Below are 15,560 nucleotides of genomic sequence, written 5' to 3' on the forward strand. Positions count from 1 at the left end.
GAGGTGCCTGCTGAAAAAAGTTTCGGATTAATCAATCTGATCCAGCAGCGTGGGTGATGGGATGGGGCTTGGGGATCCATTTTGCTCAGCTGTCTGTGGAGTTTGGAAGCGAGCATGTCAGTGCGGCGATGCTATTCGCGAGATCTAGATCTGATCGGGCGGAATGGGAACTATGCCCGTGCGCTGATAGCCAGGCTAGTGCTCCGTCTACTATGAATCTAATAATCACATTGTTGCAACCGTGGAAACCCCGTGAATTCCTTGATGTTCTATCGCTATCGGTACCTCCGAAGCATACTTGAATCATCATCATAAATGTGTGGGTAAATATGGCCCGAACAATTAATCTATATCTGCCCAAGCTCAGCTGCGCCAGTCCAGCCCCACAAGGAAAAGTAGATGGAGTCAACGTCTGTGAATTTCAGAATATGGATAACAGAGGAGACCTCTCTCACATCACACAAGCATACTGGAAACTGTCCGTGTTCAACTACGGACCGTTCATCCGGATATACAAGTCAAAGCAATCCGGCGATAAATCACATCGCCAGAAGTAATCGAACACGAACACCTCGGACAGAACCTGTCTGACAGGGTATATGGCTGGCCAAGGAAAAAAAACCAGTTCGTGCTAACAAATAATATATTGATCTATATTTGAAATCCGGGATTATGATCCTGCCGCCCCCGAGCAACTACTATCTAGTACTAGAGAGGACTAGACAGGGGTAGCACAGCTAGGGTCACACCTCGGGTAGAGAACGAAATCATATATAGTATAGAAGAGTAGATGGACCAACCTAGTTGAGTTAGTGGAGATTGCCTCAAATCACCTTTTTGTCGGTAGAGAAGAAGGGAAATCAGACCCATTTCTCTTCTATTCGGCAAGTTCCAGTCAGAAGAGTGGGATCGATCTATCGCGCTAGTTCCGGGACTCCGGTGGGCGTTTTCCCTTTTTTTTTTTTTTTTCCTTTGTTTCATTTGATTCTTATTTATCCCGCTCGCTTTAATGCGTTTCGCATATCTCTTGGGCCACCTACTGCACTTTGCAGATGGAATTAATTATATAATTATAGATGATGGAATGTGACAAACATACTATCATTACTGCCAGTTACCAGTGTACTGCACATTAGAAAGGAAAGAATTGATCAGTCTAATCTCGGCACCCGCCGAACCCACAAATTCGATCGTAGCGTCGGCTAGAACGAACACTTTCACTCTCACTTTCGCCTTCCTTGGCATGTGACCTTATCAGCCTGTTTGTTGCCACCTGCAGAAAGTTCACGATTGCTTTCGACAGGTATGCAGGGCTTGCAGGGCTTGCAGGGTCGACTTCGGTGGGAATGCAAACTGCACCCACTCACTGTGCAGTACTGTATACAGACTGCTGCATATGAGGTATCACTCCGAACACCACAGAGCGCACGAAGAACTCTTTCACTTCAGCCATGGCCTCGCTAGCATGGGCCTGTCAATCGCATGGCGAGTGCGTAGGTGGGCGTGTTTGGCGTGAGATAGGTACAGTATATGGAATATGGAACGGCTGTCCCGGTGAGAAGTCACCTGTGTGACTAGGTTTGCTGTTCGTAAATTTGGGAATTGTGGCTTCGGGGAGGAGGGTGTGAAAACCATTTCTTTCATGATTCTTGGAAGGTTTGTATGTATCATTTTGCTCTGGTCTTGTTTATGAGGCTTTGGGGTGACGGGCGCCTTAGGGGTTTACTTGGTTTTGGGGCTGGTGGTTTAGAGTAAATTTAGATTGATTGTTCTATCTGTTCTAGGGAAATTGACCAATTATGGACGCGAGGTCGTCGTGAGGTTGGGAGGTTCGTATTTCTCCTCTGGTGGATGGATGCGTCGGATAAATGGGGCGTTTGTCTAAATATGAGGTCTAGAGTAAACAGTGCGCCTTAGTTTGCAGAGGCAATTGCCACTATGTATCTCTAGAGTATGAGTCTTACACCTGAGCTGGTGAATGTGAACTGTATGATATAATTGCGGGGAATTTCGATGCAGAATGATGCAGGTCAGTCCTGTTGAACGACTTGCATGCATGCTGCAAGATAGTACTTGTGTAAGCAACAACTTCCCAAAAGTTGTATGCTTTCTGAGAACTCTTTCCATTCCAGTTTCTAGGATTGAGAACTGAAGATTTGATATTAAAGAAGAGCTAGTATTCATCCTTGTCGCTTGTTGCGAGCTTGCATATCCACACGACAGCACAGGCTACGTGCATACCACGAGACGAGTTTTATGCAAGTGCAAGCAGTAAATGTTAGGCGGCATAAGACTGTGAACTCTCTTAGTCCCCGGGATTGAGAATTGAAAACACAGTGCCCTAGTAGTCAACTTCCATTCTTGTCGCGACTTGGCCTTGTACTCGCGACACGATCTCAAACAACATGGCTACGCACTTCGAAACGCCACTCTAAATAGCAACATAACTTGACACAGCCGGAAAAAAACCCCCACCAAGGTCAAAACAAAGATAGGCAGTAATCAAAAATGGTATTCAATATCTCGATCAAACCCAAAAAACCTAGACAAAAGAATATCGCAATTCACATCATATCAATTCGCCAGGCATAATCTAAGCAAGAACAGCCTGCAAACCAGCCTGGATAGCGGGAGGGTTAGCACCCTTGACTTCCTGAATACGCTCGCCCTTGTTGTAGAAGTGGAAAGTAGGCATGGCAGAGACACCGTTGTCAGCGGCAACGGTAGCAAGCTCATCGACGTCAACCTTGTAGAACTCGACGTTGGTGTTGGCGTCGCTCAGCTTCTCCAAAAGGGGGGAGACGGCCTTGCAGGGACCGCACCATGTGGCGAAGAAGTCGACGATGACGGGGCCTTGGGCGTCTGTGACCTTGGTCTTGTACTCCTCAGGACTATTGTTCAATTTTTGTTAACTATATTCTGTGTGTGTTTGGAGTTTGACGTGGGAGTGGGATTGGGGTAGTTGGGTATGATCTGCTCATGCAAATCACTCCCGTGGGGTTGCTGCTGGGAGGTGGTAGTGGTATAGAACTCACGTCTTGATCTGAATAACACCCATTTTGAGAGAAGAAGGCGCGAAGCGAGTAACCGGGGTAGTAGAGAAAGAACGGTGAGGACGAAGAGTCTTGAGAAGAGGAGAGAAGCGGGACATGAACTGTGTTAAAATTAAGTAAGAGGGGCTAACGGAGGGGCTCTGGGTTTTTATAGGGCCATGACGTTCGGCGAGGAACGCTTATGTAAGATGAATAATGGAGAAGACTCTGGAGCTGTCGGAGTCGGGATAGGGCATTGATGACTGGGTAGGGGGAATAGCCAATGGGGGTCCAGGTGGCACTCCGGAGTGACAGAGGACTTACGGTAGTCATGGTGAGATTTGTCAGGTTGGTGTCAATGGGTGAAGATGTCCAGATGCCGATGTTCCAGTTCTCGGAGGCCAGAGACAGGGGTGGATGACGTGATCGTGCTTACGAATTGGACGGTGTCTGGACTGACAGGTTGTACCGCCGATTTTAGCATTGGTTTTAACTAGAGGATCAATATGATTTATTCCATATGTCAGGATCTATATGGATTTAATTGTAATCAGATTAGATTTCTAGATGGCGTCATGTGGCAAATCGCATTCGTCTATACGTATAGTGGAACAACATGCTAAGTCATACATAGATAGATGTTTATTAATATCAGCAAGGAAGAAAGGTAGATAAACAAGATGGCGAAGCCAAGACTTATGTGCAAGAAGTGGTAATTTATCGGGATATTTAAAGCAAAGCAATGGAAACATGTGCTGGTAACAGGGGGCGAAAGGGGTATCAACAAAATCGAAAGACACTTAGCAGTCAAACCAAGCAATAATGGGTACAGGGCAGGAATATCAGAAATCGTACACATGGCCAAGAGCAACTTTGATCACAGATGGGTCTGACAAAGGAAAGTGACAAAGGAAAAATGTTTAAGGAATGACAATTTAGTCAGATAGACGAGTCAAGATGTTGACTGATCAATGACTTGCAATAGGCAGACTGTAGGTCAGGCCCTTTTGCATGGAATATGACATGAATCGTCCCTGCCTACTCTGCATATCCAATCTCAGCTTTGGCGCTGGGGACTCTTTGCAGTTCAGTAGGGGATGTCTCTTCCATGACATAGTCTTCTTCCGCCGAGATTGGTGAAAGAGAGGGAATACCTCGGAGCATTCCTTGGGTGGACTTGGGCCGGACTGCAGGGTTCACAAGAACTGGACGACGGCCAACTTCGTTGTGCCAGGTTTCGGCAAGGTTGCTGGCTTCCGGTGTTGTTTCATTTTGATAGTTTGTTTCGCCCAGAACATTGCTGCTGGGACGGCGAGACTCGTCAATTGAATCGGCTTCGAGGCCATCTTCCGGGCCATCCTCTTCAGTTGGCCCAAACGAGTTCAGGTTGGTCCGGACAGGACTACTGGGCTTTTGCGACATCCGCTTAAAGAACTGGCCTGACATCCAAGATCCTTCAGAATCGATAGAGGCAAGAGATTGTGATAGAGGCACATTGTCGGACTCGGCATCAAAGCTTTCCGCAGTCCATGACCGGTGGTGACGTCGCTTCGGATTTTGAATGTCAACAGCGGCGCTGGGCGTCGGACCCCGCAAAGCTGGCTCTTCATTGTCAATAGTCTCCGACACTTCTTCAGGAATATCTGGCGACTGCAGACGTGAATCCGGAGGTGACAGAGGCTCGTCGCCAAAGTGTTCAGTGAACTTGGATTGGGAACGCTTGATAGGGTTGGTGGGAACGAGAAGTCTGGGGGGGATAATCGAGGGCGGAGGGGGTGATGATTGCGTTTGGATTTTGTAGAAAGATTCATGGGAGGTGTTGGACTCTTCTGGAGAAGCGTCCTGGAAGCGTTCTTTGTATCGTCGTTTGATACGGGAGGAACCACGTCGGAACAGGGAGGTGATTGCATTACCCCGGCGACCGCTGGTGTCAGAGAGTCGGCGTTCTGAGTCAACGCCCTTGGAGATGTCCGATGTGGAACCGGCTCCAAAGGTTTGGGAGTGACTTGGGCTACTGAGCCCTTGCCGGAGAGACGAGTGGGAAGGCGAGAGAGTAGTTCGGGACATTGTGATATCGTGTGACGGCGCAAAGCTGGGGCGCTGGATCAATCTGTGTTCCCGCACAGAACCATCGTCCATGTTTCCAACAACCCGTGAGTCCAGCGAGTCGCGTCCAGTGTAAATGCTGGTCCTGGAAGCTCCCCGTAACCATGACCCAGTTTCCGTAGCAGTGCGTTCGACCGGTGCGTCCTCCTGGGTATCCTCCTGCATTTCTTCGAGAATAACCTCATGGGTCGGCCGGGGTTCGGCGACAGGTGGTTGGGTGTGTTCAGGTTCGGGTTGTAATTCGGGTTCGGGCTGTGTTTCAGGCTGCGGTTCAGGTTGTGAGGCCTTTTGCTCATCGGCTGCTTGTTGTGCATCGGCTCTTTCCTGCAGCTTACGCCTAAGCTTCTCCTGGTCGTCCATCTGCTTCTTTTCCCGACGACGACGGTCTCGGTCGAGTAATTCGCGGAGAGCACCGGCATCTAATGAATCAGCGAGTTCGTTGACGCGTCGCTTCGAGTAGTAAAGATCCTCCTCAGACATAGTCATCGCCTTGAGACGCTCCCTATCCTGTCGACTGGACGCCGGGGGGTTACTGCTTCGAGCGGTCTGCAGACGCGGGGCTTCCACATAGCGAACAACAGGGCGAGGAGTCAGGGCGGCAAAGGCATTGACCTTGTACGTGTAAGGGTCAGAAATGTCAGACGTGGATGAGGTAGCGGAGTCCCGGATCGAGAGGCTGATGTCAGACATATACCGGTCGGCACGTCTTCCGTTTGCCTTTCGCCGGCGGTGTTCCAGTCCATAGTCGGTTGAATGGGGAGGGATGTCGATCGGGGTAGACGACAACATGCGAATCTCCCGCTCCCGCATGATCTCATGGGCCTTGCGCTTGCTGAGCCTCCGACGAAGTTTATTCGGACCATTTTGACTCGGTTTGCGCTTGAGTAATGACGCGGCCCGAGAGGGTGGATGTTCGCGAGACATCGTGTGATCGGCGAGGGAGGCAGGGCGGTCCAGGGATGAGATAGGTCGATTCGACTGCACGAGCGCAGAGCTGCGCCGGCTGTCTGCGGCCTCACCCGCTGACGTGCGGTTGCTCGGGCGTTTGGAATGACGGGAAGGTTTGCGGCCTAATGTAGGCTCTTCAGCAAACGTCGACTGGAGATCTGCGGCTTCGGCACCATCGACTTGGATGGTATGCCGCTTGTTCTTGCGGCCAAATGGCCATATCGCCATGACGGCCAAATGATCAGTCACTCTCAGGGTCACACGACCGGTTGACTGAACTCATGGAGAGTAAGAGGTCTAGTGTGGGAGTAAAGTGAAATGATAGGGGCCATGGGAAGGAAGGAGAGTTGGAAAGGGAAAGGAAGGGAAGAAAAGAAAATACACAAAGGGCCTGGAGCCTTGGCATTCCTATAGAAATACAACAACAGTGACGGTACCTGGTACCTGAACCTTTCGTACCACGTCTAGATTCCTCGTTTATTGGAAATTGGCAGCTGTGGGGGATATCCACTTAGTGACGCAGCGAGGATTGGTGAATAATTCACCCTACTGCATCTTGCAAAGTAAATATCGGCAGGGTCATTCTGGTCATCAGAGCCCTATTAACCCTAAATCGGGTCCCCAACTCATGATTTATTGCTTCCCAATCCAACTATCTTCACCATACCTCGTGCTCAACGTCTACACGGGAAGCCAAGCCACCGTTAACGCCCGGTGGAACCCAGCCGAAGTGGTTTAGCCTCTCTGGACACGGGAATAGAGACAATCAATCTTTGACCGTGACAATATTACCGGGTAGGTCATAGGTCATCTGAGAAGAAATCGGCAAATTCTTCAACTCTCACTATTGAGCGAGACTAGTTCCTCGGAACAGGATCTAGGTCAGAACAGGTAATGATTGGGACTGTGTGGAAGGATCGGCGAAATTCGCCGAGTCTATTAGTCCACTGGAGTCATAGGGATGTGGATTCCCCATTTGTATTGTGTGTTTTTCTCCAGTTCTATTCAATATCCTTGTATTGAAGGATTGTGTAACTCTTCAATTATTTTCATGTTAGGGAAGCCATATGCACTCATGTTCTTCGATAAGATCTAGAACCCTCCTTGCCTTTTGTTTCATCCCTCTTTGGAATCTCATGTTGGGTCTCAGATTGTTCCACAATGGGCCATTCATTTATTCTCTCTCGTGACCGCCTAGTCAGCCTTGAAGATGCCCCAACAGACAAACTCCTCTGTACCGACAACCCATACAGTTGAAAATATTAGCTTAACCAATCAAGGTAAGGGGTTAACTACCGAATAAATACTCCTACTTGATCACCCTTGAAGCCCTGCAGTATGGGTGTAACGGACTCCCTCACCGCATAATGCCTGATCTATTCTTGGTCGCTCTCTGATCCTTGGAAGGGGCGATTCAACTATGCATGTACCATTGGAAATTCGCCACGAAGGCGACTGATCACAACCAATGACCAGTTTATATACACAGTTGACAATTGGCCAAAAAAGAAACTAAAAAGAAACTAGTCCAAAAATCAGAGACAACGGCCAACACAATACCGCCCCGAACACCAACGCCGCTACCCGATCTAAAGCAAACGCCAATATGCCACAAATAACACACATCTGCCAACTCACGTCGGCCATCTTCCGCTCCCATGCCAGGTGTTTCTCAACGAATGGCTATCGAAATCAAACTCGATGTCGATGTCGATGTCGGGTAATATCCCGACAGACAACTCAGATATATATGCACCAGCCCACCCCAATCAATCCCAGCCCAACCCATCAATGCTTTCTTCTAGGGAAACTCAATTGCTCACCCTCTTCCGAAGCCGATTAGGCTCCCTCTCCAACACACTATACCTGCAACTCCCCCGTCGACTCAGCAATCGGCGAATCGACCACGAGCCAGGGCTAAAACCGCGTGCATCGGACTTGGCCGCGGACCCGGCCCCCGATCCTGATCCCGGGGATAAGTGCTGAGTGCGGGTGAAGGTATGGGAGTGAGGCTGGAGTCTCGTAGGTAGCTGCTGGACATCCATAGTCTCAGGCTGCAGCGTTGCGTAGTGTATTGTAGGCACAGTAATGTCCCTCGGTAACACGGGACTCGGAATGCTGCGGCAGGTGATCAGATCGGTGGTGGTGGCTTTGATTCTGCCTCTGGCGTATGTGGCTGTGTCTCTAGGGAACCGGTGAACTGGATTTCAATTCGCGTGGGCGCAGGGTATAGGTTTAAGGAAAAGTTATTTCACTTTCTAAAGTACAAGTTTGGGTGTTTGCATCTGAGATGAAGGTCGGGGGGAGCGGGGTTGGAACTTGTGGGGCTGGTTGATCTTTGAACTTGGACTGCGATTTGTACTGTGTACGGATGTCTGCTAGGCTTTTGGTCTGTCGCTCCCTCTTTTGGTGGCTAAGCCTTGGAAATGGTTGGCTGCTGATGACATCCGGTTGTTTCCAGGTGGCTTAATACGTTATTTAGGTCAAGTGACACAATCGTGAAGCAGTCTGGTGACCTTTCTTCTGCTAGTTTTTGTTGTTGATTTATTGGTTTGGGGATAGTTCTTTACTCCGAATTGTGCAAAGGGTTCGTACTTACAATAGTTGTTTAGGTATCGCGTGCCCGTTGTCAACATTCGCCTGTCATGTTGATCATATCCAATAATGTACTTCGTATATCCAGTCGTTACTTGTCCAATGGAATATCAATTGTCCAATTGTCTGGCATGTGAATGTAATATGGATGTTTCTGTCAGTAGTTTCCACCGTATCATGATTATTGAGTGTTCTAGAGCACGTCGTATATGAGGCAAACAGATATCTTGTTTTGAGTGTGCAGATCTATATCAGAGGGGATAGGAGAGCCCAGTAAGTGGACCTACTTTCTGATATTGTGGATTGACGAGCAGGGGGGTAAAGTCACTCGCTATGTGGTGACTTTGTACCATATGAAAGCTTAAGCTTGTCTTTGATTCCATCAAATTTCCATCCAGAATACATAGAGGTAACCAGTGGCCATGGACTGAAGCCCTGAGAATAACCGACCTGAAGTTGAGATCCACCGCGCCTTCTCTCAAGACGACATCTTAGGGCCCATCATCTTTTACGGACGGATCATCAAACATCAAGCATTGTTTCATACAACGACTCCATCAACCCCGATCTCAGTCGTCCGATCGAATACGCTCGACGATACATCACATTACCTCCTAAGCTGAGCCTTGGCGCCTCAACAAATCAACAGCGGAAACATCTGAAGAGTCACTGGTTATCGAGATCAGGACCAACGAGGTTTAGCCTAAAACCAAAGTGCCTAAATTAACGAGGTCGAGAATGCCCAAACAGGTCAAAGAAGGTTGGAATCGGGTTGGACACTACAAGAAGGAATCCTCCTGAGCAACACTTGTCTCATTGACGGAGATGGGAGTGTCTTATCCGACAGCAGGTTTTACCACGACAACGAGGCTACCGTTCGTTATTTGTCGATCCGTGTTTTCGACCTCAGCGTATAATATAGCCTCAGCCTATTTTAAACAATGTGAAAGTCACAACCCTGATACTTCAGGACCTGGCGCTGGGCTGGTAGGAGTTTTTGTTGTATCCTTCTCGGTGATATTGTTCATCATGATCACAGTGAAGGATTGGGAAGTCAACAAACTTTAGATTAATTAGGGTGCTTGGTCACCTTGAGCGGGCCGTAGCGAACCCTGGTTACATAAATCAGCGATGTTTTGGCTCGTCCAGATAGATAAAGTCGATAGTTCATCTTGATAAATACGTTATTCACTAGTATTCCTAAGACTAAATGTATATATTTCTTCGTTTAGAATGCTAACTCCAAATAGGTAGAACCCAACATCAAAAGGCAAACCCTAATATCTTCTCAACTCGCTTGAGTTGATCATGCCCAGACCCTAATTGGCGGAAACCCCCCAACACCAGACCTGATGCCCAAACATATATCAGACGATCAATGACTCAAACGGAGAAGTCCGTTATGTCACCCAACTTGCGTACTCGGGATCCAGTGGAGCATAAGAAGTGCCAATATCGTCCCAACCCCGCATCTTTGCAGTCCGATAATCCGACACGCACTCTAAATGGACGGAAGACATACCATCTCGCACTCGTATTGGATAGAACAACACGGAAGAGAACGTGGGAAGCACAACCCAAAAAAAAAAAAAAAAAAAACCAAAATTCAATCTAGAATCTGTCAGAGTGTCGGTCTGGTCGGGTTTAAAATCATCTGATAGCATGGATACGAATGAGAATCGCATTCCTCTTCTTTATCTCTTTCTAATTTCCGTCTTCTCTCTTCCTCTACATATTGAGAGATAAGCTGGCATTGTTTGATGTCTCATATCCTCGACATATCTTTCAATACTCGAAGCGTAAGTCGGCATCACTTCCTGGTTGTCTGACTCTCCGAGTCCTGTCTCATCACACACTACGCTGCGCTAGTCACCATACATTATCATTACAACTACAACTCACCCGCACTTACCGACACTCTTCTCCCGGGGTAGCTATACGACCATGGCCGCCTTGTGGATATTTGTCGCGCTAAGCTACCTGCTTTTGTATGCCTTCGCCACGATGCAAGTGCAGGAATGGCTTCTTGTCACAAATCGAATTGCATTTTGATTGTGTCGACAACATAACATGCGTGGATTTATTTATGTGGTTTTACAGCCTGAAGTTTGCAAATATCATGTGCAAATTTGTGAGCTCGACGGCAACCGCGAGACTACCTAGGTAGCAACGGCCTTTCTACCGTGCCAAGCACTTGACTTTTTGTGTCAACCGGGATGCTGGCGCTCCCACTTTCGAATCGACCTGAATGAAGCCAGTATTGGCTTTCGTCTCTCGTTACTCTGTCTCCATCGCCTGGGAGATACCTGTTGTTCCTGGCGTTTATCACCACAGCCATGACATCCTGTATGGCTATCAAGGTACCAGAAGTGACATACGCTGGGATACTTTGACTTGCCGGCATTTTGCCGAAGAGAAGAATTCCTTCTGTGGGTCATCAACTGCCTGTTCTGGATGCGAGTGGGTGCCCACAGTACGCCCATGAAGGATGGAAGGCATGCTGTATACCATGCTTTCAAATCACTTCAAAACGCCTTCATCAGCTGCCACAGTATATCGATATATTGGGTTTCATTATTCCCATCTAGCTCATACATTGTGAAAGTTGGATATTACTGGAAGGTCCTTCTTACTTGTCACGATGGAAGCAAGGAGGGTAATTGGCATTGAATGTACCGCATGCTCACGCCATGACATACCTGCGCTTGTCTAAATTGTATGAGTTTCAGAGAAATCCTGGAGAATCATACTCTGTAGATTACTTATGCTGGACTTTGCGTGTCTCGAATAAGCACTAACAAAAAAGGAAATCTAGGATTGGCAGGAGATAGTGTCCACAATGGTATACAGTGCTGAATAGTTCCTATACGAAAGTAGTGCAGCAATACCGCGTTCTGTATGTTTGTACTGGTGCTTTCGCCTCTCCTTGTCGCTTCTTTTGCCCATTTTCGGGGACCTCGGTTTGATCTTCTAATCATATAGAGGTCAGGGGCGTGGAAGGTCTATGGCATAGGTAAATAGGGATATCCCCTGTCTTATTCCAAAAAAGGCTTCCATGTGGGACCACCTTAAACAGGTCTGAACAGGCGCCTCATCAAGTCATTCTCCATAATGCCATCTATCTGAAACTCTGCCAATCGGGATCAGAGGGGGTAACAGATTATCATGTAACATTAGATTTTTTTTCTCTTCAGAACCAAATCTTAATCAACTCTTCACTAACAGCACTGGGTGTCAGGACACCGCTGTCTGTGATCAGCGCCGAGATCAAATGCGGTGGGGTGAAATCAACAGAGGCGGACAGAGGCAATTCGATAGGTCGTTCCTCATTCGTAGTGGTCTCCGAAGACTGCTGTGTGCTCTCTGCAATGTCCTCCTCAGACTTGAAGTCGAGCACGCGCTGCTCGATTGGTAAGTCGTACTGGCCGAGAGGATACAAGCGAACAAATTTGTGGCTCTCTGCAACAACGTAAAAAGGCTTGCCAATAGCCTTGGCCAGGAGACCAATCTGGTATGTTCCCATACGAGACACGATGCCTCCGTTCTCCACCACACCCTCAGCACCGACAATGACCATGTCGGCCTTACCAAGCGAATATGCAACTGCGGACTCGGGGATCGTCGAAACTGGAACACCCTTTTCTCTCAAAGCGCGCACTGTTTCCATACCCTCGGGCTCCTCGGTTGAATCACCGGAAGTGGTGGCAGTTGACGACAGGACATAGATAACGCGGAACCGCACAGCAGAAGGACCGCCCTCTTCGTCAGCTGCCTTTTGCAATAGCGCTGAGACAGCACGAGAACCGCCATTTGTGAGGATAGTGCTGCCGTCGCGAATGAAGCCTCGGCCGAAGTCTGCGATCTTGTATCGGCTTTCCTTTGCGCGGCGAATGAACAGTCGTCCGTTTGAAAGAAGATGTGTGCGGATGGCCTTGAAATCACCAGCTGGGCCTAGCTGTCCAGGACGTTGTAATGTGGTGATCAGGTATCGTTGGAAAAGATCGGTTCCGGCGGAGAGACCGATGGGGTTCGGAATGGATTTCTTCAGGTGGGCGGTGGATTTTTCCAACAGATCAAGGGTTTCTGATATTGTTGATGAGGCGGACTGTGTGAGGAGAAGGACCAAAGCTTCAATGGCTGCAATAGGCATGGTAAGATCGGGATCGGAGCGTAGGAGCTCATTGTAGGTTGCGACAATGCTGAGGAATGGTCAGTTCGTGGAGCTCCGGGGGGCCGAAAACAACCTACTCGAACGGTTTGGCACTGGCCGCAGCCGCGCTCTCTGTAGTACTCGCCATTTCGGTTGAACAGGTAGAGGATGCGAATAAAGAAAGCAACATGAAAGAAAGAGTCATGAATTTGTGTTTGTTCTGTTTGCTTCTGCCCCTCCAGTCCCACGCTAACCGCAATTAGGCGGTGAGGCTTCTCCAAGTAAACAACCCAAATCACAACAGCTGCCCAACCCGTTCGATAACCCCCTTGCCTTGATAGGCCTCAGCAATTATGTCGCGGAACTCGATGGCGACTGGCTACAACAACCGCATGAGTCAACAATTCCACGGCAACCAGCAGCATGGCCGAGGTCGCAAGAAGGAGGATGAGAATGACGCTCTCATGCGACTGGTGAGTTTGAGCTTTGCTATTCGCCGCCGCTCATGCTAATTCCAGATAGCCGGACAAAGAAATTGCAGGATGTATTAACGATATTGGAATCCCGTTCACCCTCGCCGACCTGGCCAAACCGAATGCGCAACAAATCCAGATGGTGTTCGAGTGGTTCGCAGAGCTTCTCATGAACACGACCAGGGAGACGGTGGAACCCGCCATGCATGCAGCTGCCGAAGATCTCTGCGGTGACTACCCTGATATCGTTCCCAATGACACCCGCAACCTTATGGGATTCTTTATTATGCTGCGGAAGCTATTGGCAGAGGTAATTGCATGACCTTGGTCGCCCTCAGAGGACCCTTGAGCTGACTCATGAACTCCAACAGTGCGGTGTAAACGACTTTACCTTCACAGATCTGACTAAACCGACGCATGAGCGACTTGTCAAGATCTTCTCATACTTGATCAACTTTGTTCGCTTCCGTGAATCGCAAACACCGGTCATTGACGAGCACTTCAACAAGACCGAAAAGACGAAATCACGTATCGATGAGCTTCTCGCGGAGAATCAGGAAATGGAACTACGACTCAACGAGATGCGACAGGACCTACAAGCGAACGAGGCGCATGTGCGTGAGAAGGTTTCTAGAAACGATGAACTTAAGGCACGATTGTTGGAGTTGGGCAGAGAACAGTCGCGGGTTGCAGAGACATTGGACCGTGTTAAGACAGATCGGGCCCGAAGGCAACAACAGTTGGAAGAGAAGACAGAAAGGACTGTCCGCACGCGACAAGAGGCCGAGAAATTGCGGCCTTATGTACTCGAGTCCCCAGCTACCCTCCAGTCGTCACTGGCTGAGCTATCTGAGCATCTGATGCGCGAGAAGGCTTCAATTGATGCGATGGAAAGGCGTGCTCGGGCACTTCAGACCTCGTCAGACACGTTTACTGTGGTCTCAAACGACGTACAGGGCTGCGTAAAACTGCTAGACGATATCTCAGTGGAATTACAGAAAGAGGACGAGGAGGAGAACCGCGCCGCCAGAACTACAGAAGCTATCTCAGACAGGGGCAACAGCGTCCGTGAAGTTGAACAGACTGAGAAACTATTGCAGCGCCAACTGGCTCGTTGGGTCGAGCGCATCGAAGCACTCCAGAAGAACGCACAGGAGAAGGCGGAGATTGCGCAGGCACGTATGGAAGAACTTCGCAATGTACAGAAGCAGCTTCGTGAAGAGCGTGCAGAGAAGCAACGTGACATGGAGCGGAGGCGTATTCGCATTGAGCAGACAGAGAAGAAGGTACAGTTGATCTCCAACCTTCAGGAATTTGCAATTACTAACACTTACTTAGATGGTCGACCTGAAGGAAAACATTGAAAGCGAGATCCAGGGGGCTCACGATCAGTACCTGAAGTTGGAGTCACATATCAAGCTCTACATGACAGAGATGGAGAAGTCTCTATAAGAAATCAGCTTTCATTTGTGCACGCAACAGGAGTTCAACGGTCGGCTCTAGGATACCCGGGCAGTTCAGATTCATTATAAGGAGTTTCTTTATGCTACACTATCATGTCGATTTCAACAATGAGCCTCTGGTTCAGTTTCCCTGGTCGAACTCGAACCAGCGCGAAACAACCCGCTTCAAAGTAACACCCCGACCACTCATAGTGCTTTCGTCGCCTCGCATCCGAACGGATCCATTTAATAAAGGGACAGTCATATCCCATAGCTTCCTTCCCCAATCGACACTTGTAGGATCCAGGGAATTTGCACACTCGTAGAGTCTAAGGTCTAGTTCAGCCCTAGATGCAGCTTCGACAGCTGCAGCAAGTGTTCTCGAGAGCCCTTGTGCCGAGAACTCCGAAGTCGTAATATGCAAAGCCATCATGTTCAGTACAGCAAGAAGACGTCGTCCACCGGAGCTCTGCGCATCCTCAGTGGTCACCCCATCAGTTGTAGTCAGAACTGCAAGGTATGCCCGAAGACTTTCAAGCGTAGGACAGAATGACAGCCTGATTTTGCTGGATCTTGCAAGCAATCCGATGGTTTTCGTGAGCAGATCATGGCTCGCTGCCGCATCTGGATCTGCACGTTGAGAACGAATGGCGGCCGCCAACTGCACAAGGAACTCGGCCTTGGTCGCGCAGACAATCAGATGCGCGTCTGAATTTGTCTCGAGGAGTTGCTGTAGCAGATCAGGCACGAAGTCGCAAAGAGCGATCGTTGGAGCTGAACTCATTATTTCAGATATGCTGTAGCCCCTACTTGT

The 15,560-nt window shown here is 48.8% G+C and overlaps 6 protein-coding genes across 6 annotated transcripts; 2 read left to right on the top strand and 4 right to left on the bottom strand.

The window, feature by feature from the left end:
• Positions 1-2,593: 2,593 nt before the first annotated feature.
• N7508_003219 (thioredoxin family protein) lies at positions 2,594-3,058 on the bottom strand (the record flags this gene model as incomplete). The annotated part of the gene is made up of 2 exons (XM_058461285.1): positions 2,594-2,891; positions 3,036-3,058. The coding sequence occupies 2 exons, from the start codon at positions 3,056-3,058 to the stop codon at positions 2,594-2,596; spliced, it is 321 nt and encodes a 106-aa protein (XP_058321862.1).
• Positions 3,059-4,070: 1,012 nt separating this feature from the next.
• On the bottom strand, positions 4,071-6,314 carry N7508_003220 (uncharacterized protein; the record flags this gene model as incomplete). Its single annotated transcript, XM_058461286.1, has 1 exon — positions 4,071-6,314. One exon carries the CDS (start codon positions 6,312-6,314, stop codon positions 4,071-4,073), a length of 2,244 nt encoding a protein of 747 aa, XP_058321863.1.
• Positions 6,315-7,744: 1,430 nt separating this feature from the next.
• Positions 7,745-8,072, top strand: N7508_003221 (uncharacterized protein; the record flags this gene model as incomplete). The annotated part of the gene is made up of 2 exons (XM_058461287.1): positions 7,745-7,806; positions 7,892-8,072. The coding sequence occupies 2 exons, from the start codon at positions 7,745-7,747 to the stop codon at positions 8,070-8,072; spliced, it is 243 nt and encodes an 80-aa protein (XP_058321864.1).
• Positions 8,073-11,871: 3,799 nt separating this feature from the next.
• N7508_003222 (translation initiation factor eIF2B subunit alpha) lies at positions 11,872-12,979 on the bottom strand (the record flags this gene model as incomplete). The annotated part of the gene is made up of 2 exons (XM_058461288.1): positions 11,872-12,880; positions 12,930-12,979. The coding sequence occupies 2 exons, from the start codon at positions 12,977-12,979 to the stop codon at positions 11,872-11,874; spliced, it is 1,059 nt and encodes a 352-aa protein (XP_058321865.1).
• Positions 12,980-13,184: 205 nt separating this feature from the next.
• On the top strand, positions 13,185-14,756 carry nuf2 (kinetochore-associated Ndc80 complex subunit NUF2; the record flags this gene model as incomplete). Its single annotated transcript, XM_058461289.1, has 4 exons — positions 13,185-13,304; positions 13,354-13,614; positions 13,676-14,590; positions 14,643-14,756. The coding sequence occupies 4 exons, from the start codon at positions 13,185-13,187 to the stop codon at positions 14,754-14,756; spliced, it is 1,410 nt and encodes a 469-aa protein (XP_058321866.1).
• A 132-nt stretch (positions 14,757-14,888) lies between these two features.
• On the bottom strand, positions 14,889-15,530 carry N7508_003224 (uncharacterized protein; the record flags this gene model as incomplete). The annotated part of the gene is made up of 1 exon (XM_058461290.1): positions 14,889-15,530. One exon carries the CDS (start codon positions 15,528-15,530, stop codon positions 14,889-14,891), a length of 642 nt encoding a protein of 213 aa, XP_058321867.1.
• Positions 15,531-15,560: the final 30 nt, after the last annotated feature.

The sequence above is a fragment of the Penicillium antarcticum genome (genome assembly GCF_028974205.1).
Source record: "Penicillium antarcticum strain IBT 31339 chromosome Unknown utg000003l_segment0_segment0, whole genome shotgun sequence".
NCBI classification, from domain to species: domain Eukaryota; kingdom Fungi; phylum Ascomycota; class Eurotiomycetes; order Eurotiales; family Aspergillaceae; genus Penicillium; species Penicillium antarcticum.